This window comes from Podarcis vaucheri (genome assembly GCF_965113315.1).
Source record: "Podarcis vaucheri genome assembly, chromosome: 8".
Classification (NCBI taxonomy): Eukaryota; Metazoa; Chordata; class Lepidosauria; order Squamata; family Lacertidae; genus Podarcis; species Podarcis vaucheri.
This window is the reverse complement of record NC_138766.1, coordinates 36,741,505-36,760,460: the sequence shown is the minus strand read 5'-3', so window position 1 is coordinate 36,760,460 and position 18,956 is coordinate 36,741,505. Positions and strand designations below refer to the sequence as shown.

The window sequence follows — 18,956 nt, the reverse complement described above, 5'->3', positions numbered from 1 at the left end:
AAGTTTGTAACCCGAGGTACCACTGTACTAGGTATATTGCAGGAAGCTGCTAACAAAGAAGACCTGGCCATCCTTTACTGAATGGGAATTACTGCCTATATGCCTGTAACTATGTATTAGTAATGCAGTCATATGTGAGGTCCTGCCAAGCAGAGGGAAGAATTTACCACTCCCTGACTTCCTCAGATTTCTGACTGGTTGCAGATGTGTGGAAAACCTCTCCTCGCCATTCGTCAGTGCCTTATAGATGAGTTGCGTGCATGCAGTGGTAATTTATTCTCTGGTAAATGGCCATCTGTACTCACCCTAGGTTGCATGCAGGCTTGAGTTTCATTAGTGTGTTCTGTTATGCACATAAACGTGTACATTTGCTTCTGCTATTTATATCATAACATAAACATGTGTTTAACAGAGCAGAGTTTTACAGTTACAGGGTGTTTTTGTGTTCAGAGGCAGACTTTGCTATATATGAGCAGGGAGCTTGTCTGGGAGAAGGAGTGAACTCTCAGACTGAGTCTCTCCCTCCCACTGTTACTCTCACACAGCGATGGAACTGGAAAGGCATAAAGGCAGGAGGTTAACAGCAGGTGGAGCTAGAGCCAATGATAAGTGGAGCCAACTAATTCTGGTTTTGGTCCCCCTTGGCTGCATCTACACAGCTATTTAAAAAAATGTTCTGAAAATGCTCTGGGGGGAGACATTTTTAAGCTCATAATGGAGTAGAGTTCCAATTTCAGCTCTATAACACTGGTGGCACAGTGTTATAACACATTTATAACGTTTTATTTTTACAAATGTAGCTGAGTCCTGTCTCTCCCTGATGAGTGCGAGAAGAGCAGCATTGAGACTAAGGAGGAAGAAGCTGCGTACTTGAATAAAATATTGGAGGGCCAGGTAAGCCCCACCCTGCATAATTGATCACATGACACGGTGCATGCACACTATTTGCATGGCAATGCCCATCAACTTCGGGGAACCACAGCCTCATCAAATATTTTATTGGGGGGCAAAGACGCCTCGGCCCCTAGGAGTTGGCTTCTATGCTCTGGGTGGTTGTGAGCAGGAAGGCAGACAGCTAACATCTGACTGAGGTCAGACTGAAGTTAGTGGGACTGTGCCCTGTTCGCTTAAGGACCAGTTTTGATGGTTGTTGCGCTGGCTGACTGTGCTAGGGATGCCTCATTTAAAATAAAATAAAAATGTTCCTCTTCTCTGAAGCAGCATATATGAGAAGGCTCCCCCACCCTTTGACTAAGAGAAGGCAAAACCGCACCGGTTTCCACATGAGCAAACAGGTCAGCCAAGCAAATACTATGCACACAACCACTGCTCAAACACTCCAGCTATAATCCAGCACACCTGAGTCCTAGCTGTTGACATCAGTGGGGCTTGTAGTGAAATCCTGTGCTTTCTTAGAGGCAAATCCTGATCTGTGCTGCTAGCAAAGGGGCATTGCCCTGCTTCCGGGTTCTCTTGGCAGGGAGGAGCGGGTGGGTGCCTGTTTTCACAGAGGCCCTCTCCGCACCTGCAGAAAGTGTGGCAGAATGCACCCTACTGCCAGTGGTATTCCTGTTGCTGAATAGTTGGCATGAGGTCCCAAAGCAGGGAGTTGTGGGTGGATCAGAGCCAAACCAGTGATGGATATGCGAGAGCCAAAGCCAGCCCATATTCTGGTGGGGAAAACAAACAACCCTTCACCTCCCACCCTGGCCAGCAGGAGCCAGGAGGTCTGTGGATGCAGTGAAGAATCTGCCACTCCATGCCCTCCTCTCACCCCACTTAGGACTGCTCTGTTAGTTTTGATGGCTTACAGTAGGTAAGGATCCACAGAGCAGCTGACTTGGGCATATAATGAACTGCAATCTTAGCTTTTGAACCATTGGCAAGGTTGCCACAAGGAGTAAAGAAGCTGGGCTAAACATAAATATCCCTGCATTACAGAGGTTGGACTAGATGAACCTAGGGGTCCCTTCAAACTCTACCATTCTATGATTCTATGCTTTTCCTTTCTGAGGCTGCAATCCTATGCAGCCTTACCTGAGGGTAAGGTCCACTGCTGAACATAATAAGACTCGCTTCTGAGTAAACATGCATGGGCTTGTATGCTGTGAGTTTTTATTTTCAAATGAAGATTCACCGTGGCCAAACTTCGAGAAACTTTCTCCTAGCTGTGGAATCGTTTCATTTGAGAATGCTCAGATCTCAGACAACTGAGGTTGCTTCCAGATGGAAGCTTTTTGATGCCTTGTACTTAAGAGCATGGATAACAAATTTCCATGCCTACATATTTGGCTTGCTTTGTGGAGTAATTGAGGCTGCTGTTAACACCCCAGACGTGGGGCAGCAGAATGAAAACAGCAGTGGCAATTCTGTGTCTGGACCTCAGGCACACCGTTCTTATCTAGCTTAGTGACTGTTAGGAAGAGTCGTTCCTGACCTTGATAATAGGGGTATTGCACACATTTATTCTTTTCAGATTTAAAAAAATACTTACGCTAAGAAAGGTGATATGAAGTTCATGATATCAGGCTTTCTCTAGTTAACTAAAAGGAAGGCTATAGATCTTATCCTCTATAGCCAGAACCGTAAGGGAAGAATCTAGGCCAGTGATTCCCAGTTAGCTAAGAACTGTGGATCCCGTGTTTTTCAAAAGCCAAGCCATGGGCCCCCTACTTTTGGAAATCTTGCTCCTCTATGGTAGTTTTTGTTGTGTGAATGGTGCCAGGGGCCCCTTGGATTGGTGGCATGGACATCCTAGGGTCCACCAATTGGAAACCACTAATCTAGGCCATGCTATGGATTTTGTAACATTATTTTCTTGCAATGTTGCTGCATACACACAATATGTTTAAAGTGCATTTAAAGCGCACACACCCAAAAAAAATTCCTGGGAACTGTAGTTCACTAAGGGTGCTAGGACTTGTAGCTCTCTGTGTGTGCAAGCTACAGTTCCCATGGATCTTTGTGGGGGGGTTGCTTTAAATGTGCAGTGTGTATGCAGCCTGAGGTTTTTTGGTGACTGTTAAACCAATAAGCATCCTCTCCAGCCCCTTAGCATTGCTGCAGAACAGCATCACTGTACTGCCTGCCTCCCAATGAACTATAATTTTAAACATCATGTCTGCTAAATGTGCGTCTTTCCTCTTGAAAAACGAAACTCTTGTTTATCTTCCCTTCAGTTCCTAATGAACATCCTGTCATCAGCTTCGTTTCCTCTTGGGTTAAGAACAGATGCACTTCAATATCATCTTCTGTTCTCTTTCTCTCTCCAGTTGCCTTGATCAGAGTTGGCCTGGTTTTCTTCATGTGTTTCAGAGGACTGCGACTTCTTCATGATTAAAGGCCCATTCTGAGGTCCAGACCACAAATCATTCTCTTTTCATCCCTTTAATTTCTTTTTCTTTTTCAAACTTTCCATTCCCCCCACCCCCACCCCACTCAAACTCTCTGCTCAGGGCATCTTGAACAGAATCCCAAGATCTTCTCTTCCCTTTGATATTGCTTTTAATCTTGTGCACCTTTTGACAAACTTGCTGCAGCACAACAGAATACGTCAGTCTCAGTTATTCAAACCTGCGGATGTGAGTTCATTGTGTGCCTTTTGTTCCTCCCCTCCCATATGTGTACAACACTCCTTTAATGTCTGAGGACATCTGATTATGTCGACTTCTTTTATGTCCCACATACCATTAAGAAAAACAACAACAGCTGTACTATATAGAATGTCTTAAGGTTCTGCCCTATCCTTTTATCGTGATTTGCTCATTCGTTTAGATTAACAGCCAACCTTATACCAAGGGATCTTGCTGTTTTGTCTCCATCTTTCATCTTGTTCCATAGGGTTGCCAAAGGATATGAAGAATATTATATGACACACAACTGCTCACACACGCACTCAATAGACACAACACACACCCCTCACTCAGTACACACAAAAGAAGTTCTTGGGGGCACAACATATGCAAACTTGAGAGTGGTGCCATCTTGTGGGGAAAGGTAATACACATGCCATTGTCGCTTTGCTGTGTTACTGATAGCACAAATGAGCCAGGGTTCTTGGGTCAGTTTCTGGGGTTGTAATAGTTGAAGGATAAGGATAGAATTTGCGATATCAGTGAAGAATGAATCTGAGGACCAGAAGGTGAATCTGGTGACTCAATGAAACGACAAAATATATTCACCCAGGTTTCATGTCAGAAACCACAGCACATTTTTCTGAAAACAAAAATCCACCAATTGATCAAATGGGTGCTTCTGGTCAAGCAGAACAGCCTTTCGGGCCAGGAAAAAGATTGCATTTTCTCCAACAACCTCAGCATTGTTAAATATTTCACTTGGGCATCTTTTATGGCACTAATTACAGAGGGCCATCAGTGCAGCCAAGGATCTAATTGCAAACAGCTTTGGTTTCCAGGAATTTATTTGCTTTATTACTGAACAACTTCAGCAAAAGCTAGTAAGGTTGCTTTTTGCTGCTTTAATAGAGAGCTTTGCTTTGTTAGGTTTCATTCTTTTCAATGCTATTTCTCTCATTTAATCTTATGTAGGCTTCCATCATAATGCCCCACTCCTTGTTTATATAAGCCATTGTCAATTCCCCTCCCTGAAACCACAGTCATGATATTATGGTTGTAGCTACTAAGTTTATTTGAGCTCCCTAATGAAACTATGCCAGGATAATATACTGTCAGCACTGCACACGATAAAAGCATGGATCACCATCTAGGGAGCTGTTTATTGTCAACCAGAATAATTATTGACAACCAGAAGATAGCTTGCACAGGCAATTAATTCTATCATTATATTTATTTAGCCATATCTTTTCATAGATAGTGAGAGGCATGGCACTGTTTAGAATGATCAGTTTGTGTAACAGAGTTAAAGCACATGTCTAAGTATGTGTGTTTGGCGTATAGTTAATAAATAATAATAAACAATAGTTTGATAGGTCAAGGGTTTTATATGAAATAAACAATTTTTCATATAATCAATTCTGATAAGAAAGGATCAGGGAAATCAATGAATAAGTGAGTAGGCTAAAGAAAAGCACAGGTACAGAATCCAGACCAAGTTGTATTTAGGAATCTTTCATATCAATGTGAAAAATTAGTAACAACTACCGAAACCATGTTGATTTCAGTGAGACCTAAATGTGACTCCTGGCTGTAATTATAACCTCCATTATTAAGACTCATTGAAGTCAATAGAACTTCCTTCTTAGTAGACGCGGTTAGGATTATTCTGTAACTTGGCCAGGATCCAGCCCATGGTGAAGCAGTGAAGTGCAATTAAGGAAGTGCAAATAAAATGGGTTGGCTTTGGTTCAACTTTAACCTTCCTTTTGTTTGCATTCTAAATTTGGGTGGAGAGATTTTGGGAAATTATTTTTGATGACTGAATCTTGTACATTTGCAACCTCGTATACGTTTTCTCAGAAGTCCCACTGATTTTAATCCATCTTACTTTTGAGTATGTATAGGACTGCAGCTTTAGGTGACAACAGGTAGAGGCTGTTGCTTATTACGTAGTTTGTGTTTTTGCACTGGCCCAAATTGCAGAAGATAATGCCTGTAGAACAAGACATCTTTCAGCTTTGTTTTGCCATTTGACACTTTGAATTACTGAGGTTCTCCATCCCCACGCCAGAAGTTTGATAAAGGACGGACTTGTTATTTGGAATGCTGAATTTCTGTAGGGTCCCTTGTAGTCAACTACCACTTTAAATAACTACCAGGAAACCAGGTCAGTCAGCAAGCAAGCAAACAAACAAACAGCTACCGCTGCCGTCTTGTTTGCTGTAGCCGGCTACATATGCACCAAAAAGCCAGAGAAATGCATGCTGGGACTTGTAGTTAGCGTTAGAAGAGCTTTGCAAGCCGGCATCTATATCCCACAATCCCCTTCGACGGGGCAGCAAAACACGGGGCAGTGTTATGTAGCGCACGCGGAGGGGCGTGTAAGCGAACGCGCGCTTGCGTCTCCAGTAAGGTAGGAGCGCGCGATGCCGGAAGGAACCGGGAGGCGGGGGCTGAAACTTGCCCCGCCCAGGAGCTGGAAGAGCGCGTTGAGAGGCTCCAGTACTATACTATCCGATTGCCTTCGCTGTCTCCAGAGGCGGGCCGGATTTAACGCGGCGGCCCCTTTAAGCTGGCCCGGGCGCCAGAAAAAAAAAAGGTTGCCCCGCGCCTGCGCAACGGAGCCTTGACCTCGCGCTCAGTTGGCGCTGCTCGTGACTACTTCTTGTTGTTATTATTTTTTTTTTAAAAAAAAAGGTGGTAGTTGGTGGGTGGGGGAGGGGGAAGCGCAACGTTTCGCGTTCGATTCTCCTCATTTAACCGGCAGCGGCGCCCCCGTCGCCATAGCGACCTGTCCCTAGCCGAGTCGGGCCCGGCCTGGGAGGGAGCCCCAGCGGCCGAGGCCATGGAGGAACCGGGAGCGGCCGCCGCCTCGTCCTCCTCCTCCTCAGGAGGGGACGCCGCCGCCGCGTCCGAAGTGACGGATATCCGCGTCTCCGGCCCGCAGCCGCTGCGGCTCTTGGAATGGAAAGTGTCGGCCGGGGCGGCCGTGAAGATCGGCTCGGTGCTGGCGGTTTGCGTGCCTATCGTGGGCCCGGCCCGGCCTGGAGTCTCGGCCGCCGAGACCGGCCCGCAGCGGACAGCCGAGCGAAAGGTCAAAGCGGAGCGGCCGGGAGTGGTGCGGGAGCTGTGCGCGCAGCGCGGGCAAGTCATCCCGCCCGGGTAAGAGGGGTCGGCCGGGGCTGGGGGGGGGCGGGCGGTGGGCCGGGCCCCGGGAAAGCGCCGCCTTCGGTGGCTTCTGCCTCTCGGCTTCTCCGCCTGGACTTGAGAAGCGCCTCCGGGATCCGCTCTGCCCTCTCCTGCGAAGATCCGGGACAGGGTGAGGAGAGGCGGGAAAGCGCGGGAGGAGCAGCCGGTGCCTTCCCCGCCCTCTTCCGCGGCGGCGCCTGTGACAGCCCAGGCCCCGCTCCTCCTCTGGCTCAGATGCGGTCCCAGATTTAAAAAGGCGCCGCAGCCAGGTGGGCTCGGCCGGCGCTTCAGGCTGCTCGCCCGCCCGCCTTCCTTGGGTCTCGGTTGAAGCGTCTTAGGAAACCGATCTTTGCTCCCCGTCTCCATGGAGGAAGTAGGAGGAGTGACTAGCGAAGGGCGAAACACAACCCCTTTTTACTTGCTTTTGCAGTCCGCTGGGCCAGTTGCAATAATGTAGGTTCCCACATGGCCTTAACACTTCTGAAATGAAGTTTTCGAAGATGTGCAGACAAGCCACAGGCAGCTTACCTTGGAAACTAAGGGGCAAAAATGGAGCTTTCTTTTATTTATAGCTCACAGAGTATAACAAGTAATTGGAATTCAAAACGAGCTTTTAAAAGCCCCAAAGAACACAGTCCAGTTTAAAGAAGCTATTCCACCTGACTACGTTACTGAACTATGGGAAGAGGGAGAAAGATGGACAGTATATATCAGGGATGAGAGTTTTCCATAGCCTTTGCCATTGCCCAGAAGGTTTTCTAGGCTAGTCATAGGCTCCCAAAATTCAGTGTATGGTGGTATTACAAGAAGGGCCTCCTCAGCAAATCTCCAAGCTCTTGTAAGACCCTTCTTAGTTAATTCTTTCTATGTCATTTGGTGATTTGTTGTGACATCATAGTAGAGCTTGACTAGCTACTTACTGTTTCGTGCATGCTTTGCCTGAACTAATTACTGTAATATAGGGCTGGGGAACCTGTAGTTGTTGTATTTCAAGGTTGTATTTCTATTTCAAGCCCACCAGTTGTTGTATTTCAAGGTTTCTCCATTGGGGACCTTATAGTAAAACTTTGACAGCAGAAGAGATGATAAAAGGCGAGAAGGAGGAAAGGAGGACAAATTATGGGGAGTCCCATAAAATACAGTGACTTGAGCTATATATTTATGGAAAGACAATGTGGTGCCATGGTTAGAGCATTTGGCATAGATTGGAAAAAAACTGAGTACAAATTGCAAAGCGATACTGAGTGACTTTGTGCCAGCTGCCGTCTCAGGATAACCTACTTCACAGGATTGTTGTGAGAATGTCCTGAATTCCTTGAAGGAAGGGTGGGATGTAAACCTGATGTAGTGTGTGTTGTTTGTGTTTAAATTTGTAGTACACCCTAGCCCAAGGGCTCAAAGTGAGTAACAGCAAGATAAACAGCCTGTGATTAGACACCTTAATTAACCTGAATAAGTCAGAGCTGCAGTCATGAGTGTAGACTGTGTGGAGGAAGCAGGCCTTGGTAAAATGTAGAAGAAATGTTTAAATTAAATATGTTGGACTTTATCACTTAAATTTATGTCTGTTTATACAAATGAAACACTCATTCTAATATCCAAGATTACTCTAATTACACAAGTCTGATCCAGTTCAGAACAGTTTTTCATCTTGGTTACTTTTTTCTTTAATTCCTAATTTGCAGTGATGATTTCTCGACCTATGTTGTGCCCGAACACAAAAAATGTAGGAAACACTATTGTCAAATTAATTAGACATTAAATTTCGGGTGGGGAATCACACCACAAAAGTTGATGGACCTTAACTCTTGTCATCCCTGAACATAGCTATCTATTAAAGAAGATTTCAGAGTAGCTACACTCTCTAACTTCATTCCAGAGATATATGTATGCAAAAAGATGCTGTTATGTAGTTTGGGATGTGCATTTAGATCCTGAGATGCATAGTACCTTGGGATAGCAAACTACATGTGATATTGACCTGCACTGTGGATGCCCTATCAAGAATACAGGTGGAGGGAGGGCAGGTGGATCTTTCCTTTTTCCAAGTGCCTGCTTGGTTTTCATGCTGGCTGAGAAAGAAGGGGCTTTTTTCCTTCTGTGGTTAGTACAGAAATCAAGTATATCAAATCTGCCCCATCTTCTCATTTGCCTTTATGATATGTCTTGTTTCCTGTGTGTACCAGACATATACACACAAGGATGTGCATGTTAATGGTCTGTCTCTGAGTTAGCCTTTTTGCTTCCCATGCAGCAAGGATCCTATGTTGCTCTGAACAAGTAGTTTAGCTGTTACCTGCCTGCAGATGTCCTTCTGCAAATGGCCTTATTAGTATTCAGTGCCTGTTTTTGTTTGAGCTCAGTTTTGGAGTGGATAAAAGCATCTACCATGTCTTATTTATTTATTTAAAATGTATATACTTACTTATTGTTTGTAATGAATATACTGACTGTTTGTTTAAGTGTGTGTATGTGTAAAAGTAAAGCCAATTCAAAGCATCAACCAAAGCATGATTATCGAAAGTACACTGTAGACAAAGCTTTTGAGAATTGAATGGTTCTTACTTCATGCCTAAGGGCACGGTCCTAACCCTAGATCCATCAGGATGAGCAAGTTAGGATGTGGCAGATCTCGAGGTCAGCCAGCCAGTTCCCAGCTCAGCTGGGCTACACAGGCACAAGTCCCCAAGCCTGACTCAGCCAGAGATTCACAGGTATAAATAACTCCTGCATCCCTGCTCAACCAGAGCTAAGCTGACTGAGCCAAGTTTGACAAAACTTAAACTATTGTGAGCCCTGAAAAATAAGTGCTCCAGGCAAATGGTGGGGATGGGAAACTATTTTAAAGGCATGTTTTCCCTCTGTCAGGCTGCTCCTGAATGGAGTTTGGAAATGATGTACTTTATGTGACTTAACTTAGGTCTGCATAAATCATACTGGTTTTCCATACTTAGGATTGCTCCCTAAAACATATTGCGAGAGATGCCTGCTGAACCTCCTTGGGAAGAGCATTCCACAATCAGGGTGTTATAAAGTGAAAAGTTATTGAAAGGAGGAAACACCCAGAAGATGACCTTAACAAAAGAATTCATATGGGATAATACAATCCTTCAGATACCTCACTTCCAGGCAGTTCGGGGCTTTGAAAACCAATATCTTTTAAGATATACCTGGTAACAAACTGGAAGCCAATTTCAATACAACATTTTGTCAAAACAGGCAAAATATGCTTAGCATGTTGAGTATCTATTAATAACTTGAACTGCCATTTTGCAGGAGTATAATGCCTTTCACAGAAAGCCCATGGATAACAATGGGAATATTGCATTTGTTCTGGAAGGCCACAATTTGCACACTAATCTAAGTTGGTAAAGAGTGCTTTAAGCAAAGATATCACTTAGGCACCCATAAACAAAAGAGTTGAGAGCAGGCCTAAGCATCCCTAACAAGTAGTGCAAGGACAAGCCAAATACAGTGTTTCACCTTATTAGCCCTCACCCATCGTATTACCGAGTCAAAGCAGTAGCTTAAAACAGGAGTGGTCAGCATGATATCCTGATGGCCTTGCTGCCTAGAATTGAACCAAGTTGGAGTCCTACAACAGCTGGAAGGCACCACCTTGGCTAAAATGCCACCATTTCACCTGGATGGGACTGTACATACTGATGACACTTTACTCCAGAGCATGTACGCTCTTCCGCAACAGTTTCATGTAGATGTCTCAACAAGATATAACCCTGTGTCACCCCGTAGCATATATGTAATGGATTGGACCAGTGGTAATGGCTCTCCCTTATAAGTAGGTGGAATCACCAAGGTGCTGTGCCCTCATCTCACATTTTGAACAAGCAGATAAGAAGTACATAATGTGAGAGAGTACCAAGAAACCTTGAGGGCACACAGGATTATTAGCAGAGTTACACTCCACAGTCCTTTTCACAGTGAAGGTCATCCACTGAGCAACCAAACCAATTTGAATTCTAAAACTGGCAAATCAGATTGAAATGTGTCTTGAAAATGTGCTATTTGGGATTTTCTAGAGGTATGCGCCTTTTAGTGAAACTAAATGCACAGAACTTCACATCATCTCAAAACGTTGGGTTGTAGTATTGTGCATACTTTTTACAAGCCCGTTCTAGAGAGCCATGCTGTTAAACCATTTAAAATAGTACTTGGTCTACATTTTTATCTCCTTAAATACAAAAAACAAAAAAAACCCATTCAAGACAAGCACTTTATTCCTATGAGGTGAAACTAAAATGACCTGTCAACCAGTACTTCAGATAGCTATGAGCCCTCTCCCAACCGTAAGCCATTTCCCTGATCTTAATCAAGCATTCATTTCAAACAATCCATTCATTTCATATACATTGTTCAGGAGAACTCCCCAATGAATTAGGAACATTCAGAAGCTTCCCTATGTTGAGTCAGACCATTGGTCTATCTATTTCAGTACTGCGTATGCTGACTGGGATTGGCTCTCCAGGATTTCAGACAGGGTTCTTTTCCAACCCTACCTGGAGATACCTTGTCCTACCTTCTGCATGCAAAGCAGGTGTTCTACCACTGCACTACGGCACAGTCCTTGTGCTGTGGATTGTGCCCAGATAGCTCTCTAAAATGTATGCTTTCTGGGATCAGTTAAATCCTTTAAAAGAGGGCTTTTTTAATAACTAAAGTGAACAGTAGTAGATTCAGCTGTTATAAAAAAATAAATAGAAATAAGCATAAAGAAAACTATTCTGTATTGTGTGAATCCACATAAGAAAGTTGTGAAATATCATGGATAGTTTTTATGTTTGTGTCCACCAAGCAACTGTTGCCAAGATTTTCAGACTGTGATCTATGGATCACTGGTTCTCCATGACCACCACACAGATGGCGTATTAAAAAGTTGACAGCTACCATACTTCCAAATGCAGTAGCAAAATTAACACTGAACCTGATCAGAGGCTAACAAACATTACATTTAGCATCATAGGACTTCATTCACAAAACGGGCATATCCATCCCGTTAGAAAAGCAAGAATACTAATATTAAAATGTGCATTATATGTGCTTTTAATATGCAGAACAATTTTGAGTGGTCTACTGAGATACCCCCATGCACACACACACCCCAGCAATTTTCAGGTGGTCCGGGGGGGGGGGGAGGTAGGTTGGTAACTGCTGCTCTAGTATTCAGTGTGACAGTCAGTGTAAACCCTGATTTCCCTACTTCTAATCTGATACAGAATATAATATAATGCAATCAGTTTTTCCTTAGATAAGGTTTTTCTTTGCTTTCCAGAGGTGTCCTGGTGCGGCTGGAAGGATGCAGCCATCCAGTTGTTATGAAAGGCTTATGTGCAGAGTGTGGCCAGGATTTGACACAGTGAGTATTGTTGTATGGACTTTGACTTCTACTGATGGTGCTGCATTAAACTGAGGATTGTCACCTTTGAGGAACTTAAATTGAAATCAATTGCGTTGCACTGGAATAATGCTCTTCAAACCTGGAAAGAACAATTTATGTTTATTGTATGCCCAGCAGTGCCAGAAATAAGTGGGAATATGGAGCATGTGAACTTGCACCAGCATAATATTACAAAATAGAAATAAACATCAGTTTGATTATAATAAATATGGCATTCTTCATAAAATGTATGCAGCGGACTAAAACATTGGTAGGTATGAGCACAGGTTTATTGATGGATAAACCAAAGAATCATTCTTTCAAAAGGAACGTAAAACATACTTGCTGAACTAGTGGGCATGAATGTAACAATAAAGAACCAAATGAGTGACAATGTTGTACATAGAAAACCATGACAGTAAAATGTCTTTTGTAGTAGGAACTGTTCCCTGTTCAGGCCTCCATAAATACAGTCAAGTTTGTTAAACCTCTTGAAATAGTTCTGATTAATAGAATTGATGGGAGTGTCTTGGGGTTTGAAATAAAGATTAAGGCTGTTCCCTGTAAGAAACCTTCATGTTTAAATATCCATTTTGTGTCCATTGTCTTCACAAAGGCCAAACAGGGTATTTTTGCTATAACTATCAAAATACACTGCTGCTCACTGATGTCATATGGCAGCTTATGTGCAGATGAAGCAGGGTGGATGAAAAACAACACTTTGAAGCCAAGCGTAATCAGTATTGCACAACTGTTCATGCACCATTATTATTATTTATTTGATTTATAGCCCACCTTTCCTCCAAGGAGCTCAAGATAGCACACATGGCTTTGCCCCTCCCCATTTTATTTTCACAACAACCTTATGGAGGTAGGTTAGGCTAAGATACAGTGACTGGCCCAAAGTCCCCCAAGCGAACTTCATTGCTGAGTGGCGATTAGAATCCTGGTCTCCCAGGTCTTCATCCAACACTCTAATGCCTACATTACACTGAAAGCAGTTTTATTCAGATATTGGGATGCTGCCACCCTGTATTCCTATATTCCAGCTTAATTCTTTCTGAGAGCAAATGCAGTTCACTTTTGGAATTTTAAGTAAAACAAAACATACACAAACCCAAACCCAAACAATTTTATATTGCAAAACAGAAATGTGGTATTTGTTGTAAATAGTTAAGACTTTCTAAAAGCCTAACATTTCTCTCAATAAACAGAAATGAATCCTAATCCTTTTCACCATTTTTCTATATGCTTCATAGGATGCCAATAATTTAAGTACATAGATGAGAATATGTACTTGGGTACTTTTTACTTGGTTTAAAAAGCATGACTCTGGTCTCTGTACCAAGGTGTGCCATTTTTCCTGTTCTTAAATTGTATTATTCTGCTTGCCAATTAAACATAATGTAAATTTACTGTTTGTGTACACTGTTTAAGGCTGGTTGGCACAAGTGATAAATAAGGTAGTTGTCTTTAAAACTTTGGGCACAAATCAGTCCTGTTAGAGGGGGTTTTTGGTAACTGTTATTAATAAAATTTGTCTGATATCTTTCACGTTGTTAGGTTACGAAGCAAGAATGGAACACAGAATATGCCAGTATCCACAGCAACTGTATCAATGGTTCATAGTGTACCAGAATTGATGGTTAGCTCTGAAGTAAGTACAGTATACTCCTACTCTTCCCCTTATTTTTGGCAGGGGCCCAAAGTTCAGCAGATCTATTTAGCAGAATTTCTTCATTATGAACGCATGTAATACAGCAAGTTTGTCTTAGCTAAATTTGAAGTTGAAAGCAACTCTTTTAAGTAGATAGAATCCTAAGCTATACATGTTTCTGATGTGTTGTGATCAAATTTAGTTTTGAAGAGAGAACTATTCCCTCTCCCTTGGATTTCACTCTATATTCTTCTTGCACAAATCCTGCCAATACAAGTTTAGATGGCAAACTTATTAAATTTATATCCCAGTCTTTTTGCCAAACACAAAAGCAATAAAGCAACACAATTAAAAATACTGTTGAAATTGAAATAAAAATGTGTATATCAGTCACATACCCTTACAGCTAATATTTTTAATGTAGCCACGAACAGTATATTTTGGCCATCAAACACTTGGGTGCAAGTAAAATGTTATACCCAGGAAACCAGCTGCTTTTACAGTACATGAAGAGCAGGGGAAATAACGAGAGTACTCTGTACAACATGCATAAGGATTTCCATTTGCACAAATGGAGGGTTCGGCTCGGGGGGGGGGGGGGTTGGAGGAATCTCCAAGACAAATTTAGATTGCACATGAGAAGAGAAGGAGGTTCTGTTGCAATCAGAGTCTTTGCACTAACAGAAGTATTTCATTGGATAGCACTCCTTATTTTTTTGCTTGTAGGGGAAAAATGCACACTGCATCTGCCACATACCAGAAGTTCAAATAAACCCTTTGCTGCAAAATCCACTAATTAAACATGTTGATGCAGTGAGTCTGATACATACAAATTGCTAGGATTTTGGAGGCCTAGAGGGCAACTCTAAGATGATGTTCCACTTCTATTTGTTCTTTAATGTGAGTGAAAGGAGCTATTTAGTCAATTGAATTTTGGCTGGCTGTTGTTTGTTTTTCGTCTTTGAAATTACTGTACATTGCACTGTGTCTACTGAGATCTGTTCAAGTTAATCCTCATTTTATGCTTCAAATACACTTAATGGGATACTCTGTTTTTATTGTAGCAAGCTGAGCAGTTGGGAAGAGAAGACCAGGAGAGGCTACGCAGAAATCGGAAACTGGTGCTAATGGTAGATTTGGACCAGACATTGATCCATACAACAGAACAGCACTGCCAACAGATGTCTAACCGAGTAAAGCAACATTATTGATTATTGTTCTTTGCCAAAATACATTAAAACTGTTCAATATTTCAAGAATGAAATGTTTTATAAAGTTCATAAACTAAGAGGCATCCAATTCATAGCAAATAAAAACTTTCCAAAATATATAGTAGATCCTAAGCCCTTGTTTATTATTCTAGCTTCCAGAAGAAATTCAAGGCATCTAGCACTGAGAGAAAATATAAAACAAACCAATAATAAATAAAAATACTGGCATACATTCTAAATCTGCAGTAACTACAAAGAAACAACCATTAGAGTTTGATGTCCAGGCATTGAAAATAAGAAATACAGCCTTCAAGATGGGACAAGAAAAGGAACAGTAGGTGGTAGACAACTAAATTTTAATTCAGAATAGACTAAATGAAATTAATGAAAACTAGTTAGGTCCATTAATTCCAATAGATCTTCTCTGAGTGAAACTTAGTTAAATAATCATCTAGTGAATATTCAGTGAAAGTACTTGCCCATACAACTAGAGGTGCATAAAGGTTGGGACTTTTCAGGAACCTCTCCTGCTTCAGCTGTTACAAAATTTCCTCTGAGGTCTGGTGTACTCTCCAGTGTAGCAACTGATAGATCTGGAAAAGACACTTGCTGCCCATGTGGGCTTTCTGGATCCTAGCTAGAGAAATGGGAATGAAACTGAAGTTACCTAGCTAGCTCCCAAATATTCTTAACTAAATTGATCTACTTGATAAATAGCTAATACAGTAGTGCCCCGCAAGACGAATGCTTCGCAAGACGAAAAACTCGCTAGACGAAAGGGTTTTGCGGTTTTTGAGCTGCTTCGGAAGACGAATTTCCCTATGGGCTTGCTTCGCAAGACAAAAACGTCTTGCAAGTTTGTTTCCTTTTTCTGTTAATACAGTTGCGACTTGACTTCGAGGAGCAACTCATAGAACGCGGTGTGGTAGCCTTTTTTGAGGTTTTTGGTGATTTTTGAAGCTTTTCCAAAACTTTTCCGACACCGTGCTTCGCAAGACGAAAAATTCGCTAGATGAAAAAACTCGTGGAACGAATTAATTTCGTCTTGCGAGGCACCACTGTACTACTCCATCATATAGTGACTATTTTCAGTCATTCTATGATAAGGTGGTCTAGCCTGTGACTCCAGATGTTGCTGAACTACAACTCATGATTACTGGGCATTGGCTTGGCCTTGACTGAAGTTGTAGTTCGTGAGATATTATAAAAACCATGGCAAGCAAATGTAAAGGCTGAGCTGCTCTTTTTTTGAACTTTATAATGTATATTTGTAAGTATATACAAACTGCTAATTTTTAAAAGTTTGGTACACCTAATAGTAGTTGAAAACTAAATTCTTCTATTAGCTGAAAATCATTCTGTATATGCCAGAAAATGGGTTTTATTTATGAGTTATAGCTTACGTCTTACCAGTGTTATCTCTCCCTTTCAGGGAATATTCCATTTTCAGTTAGGTCGAGGGGAGCCTATGCTACATACTCGGTTGCGTCCTCATTGCAGAGAGTTCCTAGAAAAGATTGCCAAGTTGTATGAACTACATGTGTTTACCTTTGGAAGCAGACTTTATGCACATACAATTGCAGGTAAGCAATTCCATGGGAGGTGATGGACTCTCACTCCTTGGAGGTTTATAAGCAGAGGTTGGATGGCCATCTGTCATGTATGATCTAGGTGAGAGTCTTGCATCGCAGGGGGTTGGACTAGATGATTTTCAGGATCCTTTCCAACTCTACGGTTCTATTCTACGTGCCATAATATAAGACATTCTTTTTTTAAAATTATTATTATTATTATTATTATTATTATTATTATGGTACTTAGAATAGAAGCTACCAAGTGGCTGCAGCGCTGTCCCCAAATTGCTTTCCAAATCTTGTTCAAAGGTATTCTTGTTACACCCTGCATTTTTCCCTGATCGGCACTCAAGGTGGCTTAAACAAATCATTCTGAGAGTAACAGTCAAACAATAATATCTGCTAATCTACAACAGGATAAGAGATTAGCATGGGATTGAGAGAATTGGATCATCATCCCTTTTATTTAGAGTTTTGATCCAGCTAAATTGTGGCTAGGTGCATTGTTTCATTTACATGAGGAATGAAGGCAGTAGAACCTTGGTTTTCGAGCATCTCAGAAGTCGAACGTTTCCGCTTTTGAATGCCGAAAACCCAGAAGTAACTGCTTCTGTTTTCAAATGCTTTTGGGAAGCTGAACATTCCACGCAGCTTCCGTTTTGAGTTCCCCTTTGTATTGAGGCTTCTGTATTGAGTTTTTGGTTTTCAAACGTTTCGGAAGTCAAACGGTCTTCTGGAACAGATTATTATTTGAAAACCAAGGTTCCACTGTATTCCAACAGGCAGTAAATTAAAGTTCTTTGGTGCTGAAAGCATTATTATCCTATTGCATTCTACCATTGACTTCTTGTTACTTTGGGCTATTTAAAGCACTCAAGGTGGTATCCAATGAAGTAGTTCCGTTCACACAAGAACTTCTGGCTTCTCAATAGAATGTCATCTCTCCCTGATGCCCCCCATGCCCTCCCCATATCTGTTCTGCAGGTTTGGGGGGAACCCCCAGAACAAACTGAGGGAGAAGACAGGGAGAAGTTCCATTGCACAGCCAGAGGTCCATGCACTAACTGAACTACTTCGTTGGATATTGCCCTCAGTTTTACAAAGCACACAATAAGCAACATTCATTTGTAAGAACAAAACCAAAAATCTGCAATTGTGCAGTACCTTCACTGGGACAAGCCAAACTGTCGCAGAAGCTTCATCTGGCATTACACAAAGCTATGAGGGGAGGTAGGAAGAGGAGGAATAAAAATGGGGAACGTACATGGCTAATCTGATAATGTACCCATGAGGTCAGTTTGCAGACTTTGCTCCAAGATGCAAACTTTCTTCTGTTTTGAAAATCACTGTTCCTCAACATGAGACCATGAGAAGCCAGAAGTGATGAATAATATATAACTGCCCTGAAAAGAGTGGGGTATGTAATCTGGGTGGAGGGATTCACTTTTCCCCTCAGAACTATCTAGGAAATGTCATGGTTCTGCTTGAAAGAAGAAAATCAGCTCTCCAACTGTGTGTTTTTATAGCAGTCATTGTTTACAATAGTGTGTGCATGCTTCAAACACAAGGTGGCAGTAAATTTAAAGAGAAATTGTGTTGAATGAAGACTTCATTTAATGTGCAGTGGAGCTTGGATGAAACACCCGTGGCCCTCCAAATATTGTTGGATTCCAGTTTCCAGCCAACCTGGCCAGTCAAGGATGAGAATGGGTGTAAGCATGTATATGAAAGATAATGGGAATGGGTACCGATGGGGTGCACATAAAGGTTCCCTATAAGGGAATGCAGTTCTTGGGTTGAAATGTACAGTGGTACCTCGCAAGACGAATGCCTCGCAAGACAAAAAACTCACTAGACGAAAGGGTTTTTTGAGCTGCTTCGCAAGACGATTTTCCCTATGGCCTTGCTTCGCAAGACGGAAACGTCTTGCAAGTTTGTTTCCTTTTTCTTAACACCGTTAATACAGTTGCAACTTGACTTCGAGGAGCAACTCATAGAACGTGGTGTGGTAGCCTTTTTTGAGGTTTTTAAAGACTTTGGTGATTTTTGAAGCTTTTCCAAAACTTTCCCGACACCGTGCTTCGCAAGACGAAAAAAATCGCAAGATGACAAAACTCACGGAACGAATTAATTTCGTCTTGCGAGGCACCACTGTATTTAATCTATTAACTCTGCTTAATAAAATAGGATTTCCACAGGCTGCATCACCCTCATGCAGCCCCAAAGTCCTCTTTTCATTTGAGTGGGCAAATGAGCATTGAAGCCGTACTTAACCACAGTTTCCCTTTACATGCATACTGGGAAACTATGCTAGATTCAGTCCAACCAAATTAGAATATTAGGACATCTTTTAAG

General features: G+C 42.1%; 2 protein-coding genes across 2 annotated transcripts in view; one reads left to right on the top strand and one right to left on the bottom strand.

Annotated features, from left to right (window-relative positions):
• LOC309539753 (uncharacterized protein) overlaps positions 1–18,956 on the bottom strand; it is a gene marked incomplete at its 5' end in the record, with an annotated part of 197,503 nt that overhangs the window by 29,716 nt on the left and 148,831 nt on the right. The gene's annotated exons all lie outside the window — the stretch shown is intronic.
• Positions 5,996–18,956, top strand: part of CTDP1 (CTD phosphatase subunit 1) — a 48,627-nt gene continuing 35,666 nt past the window's right edge. The window contains exons 1-5 of the mRNA XM_082234971.1: positions 5,996–6,737; positions 12,055–12,138; positions 13,723–13,816; positions 14,881–15,009; positions 16,460–16,610. Of these exons, the coding sequence (XP_082091097.1) occupies positions 6,421–6,737; positions 12,055–12,138; positions 13,723–13,816; positions 14,881–15,009; positions 16,460–16,610 (775 nt within the window). The 5' untranslated portion in view covers positions 5,996–6,420. The remainder of the gene's footprint in view (positions 6,738–12,054; positions 12,139–13,722; positions 13,817–14,880; positions 15,010–16,459; positions 16,611–18,956) is intronic.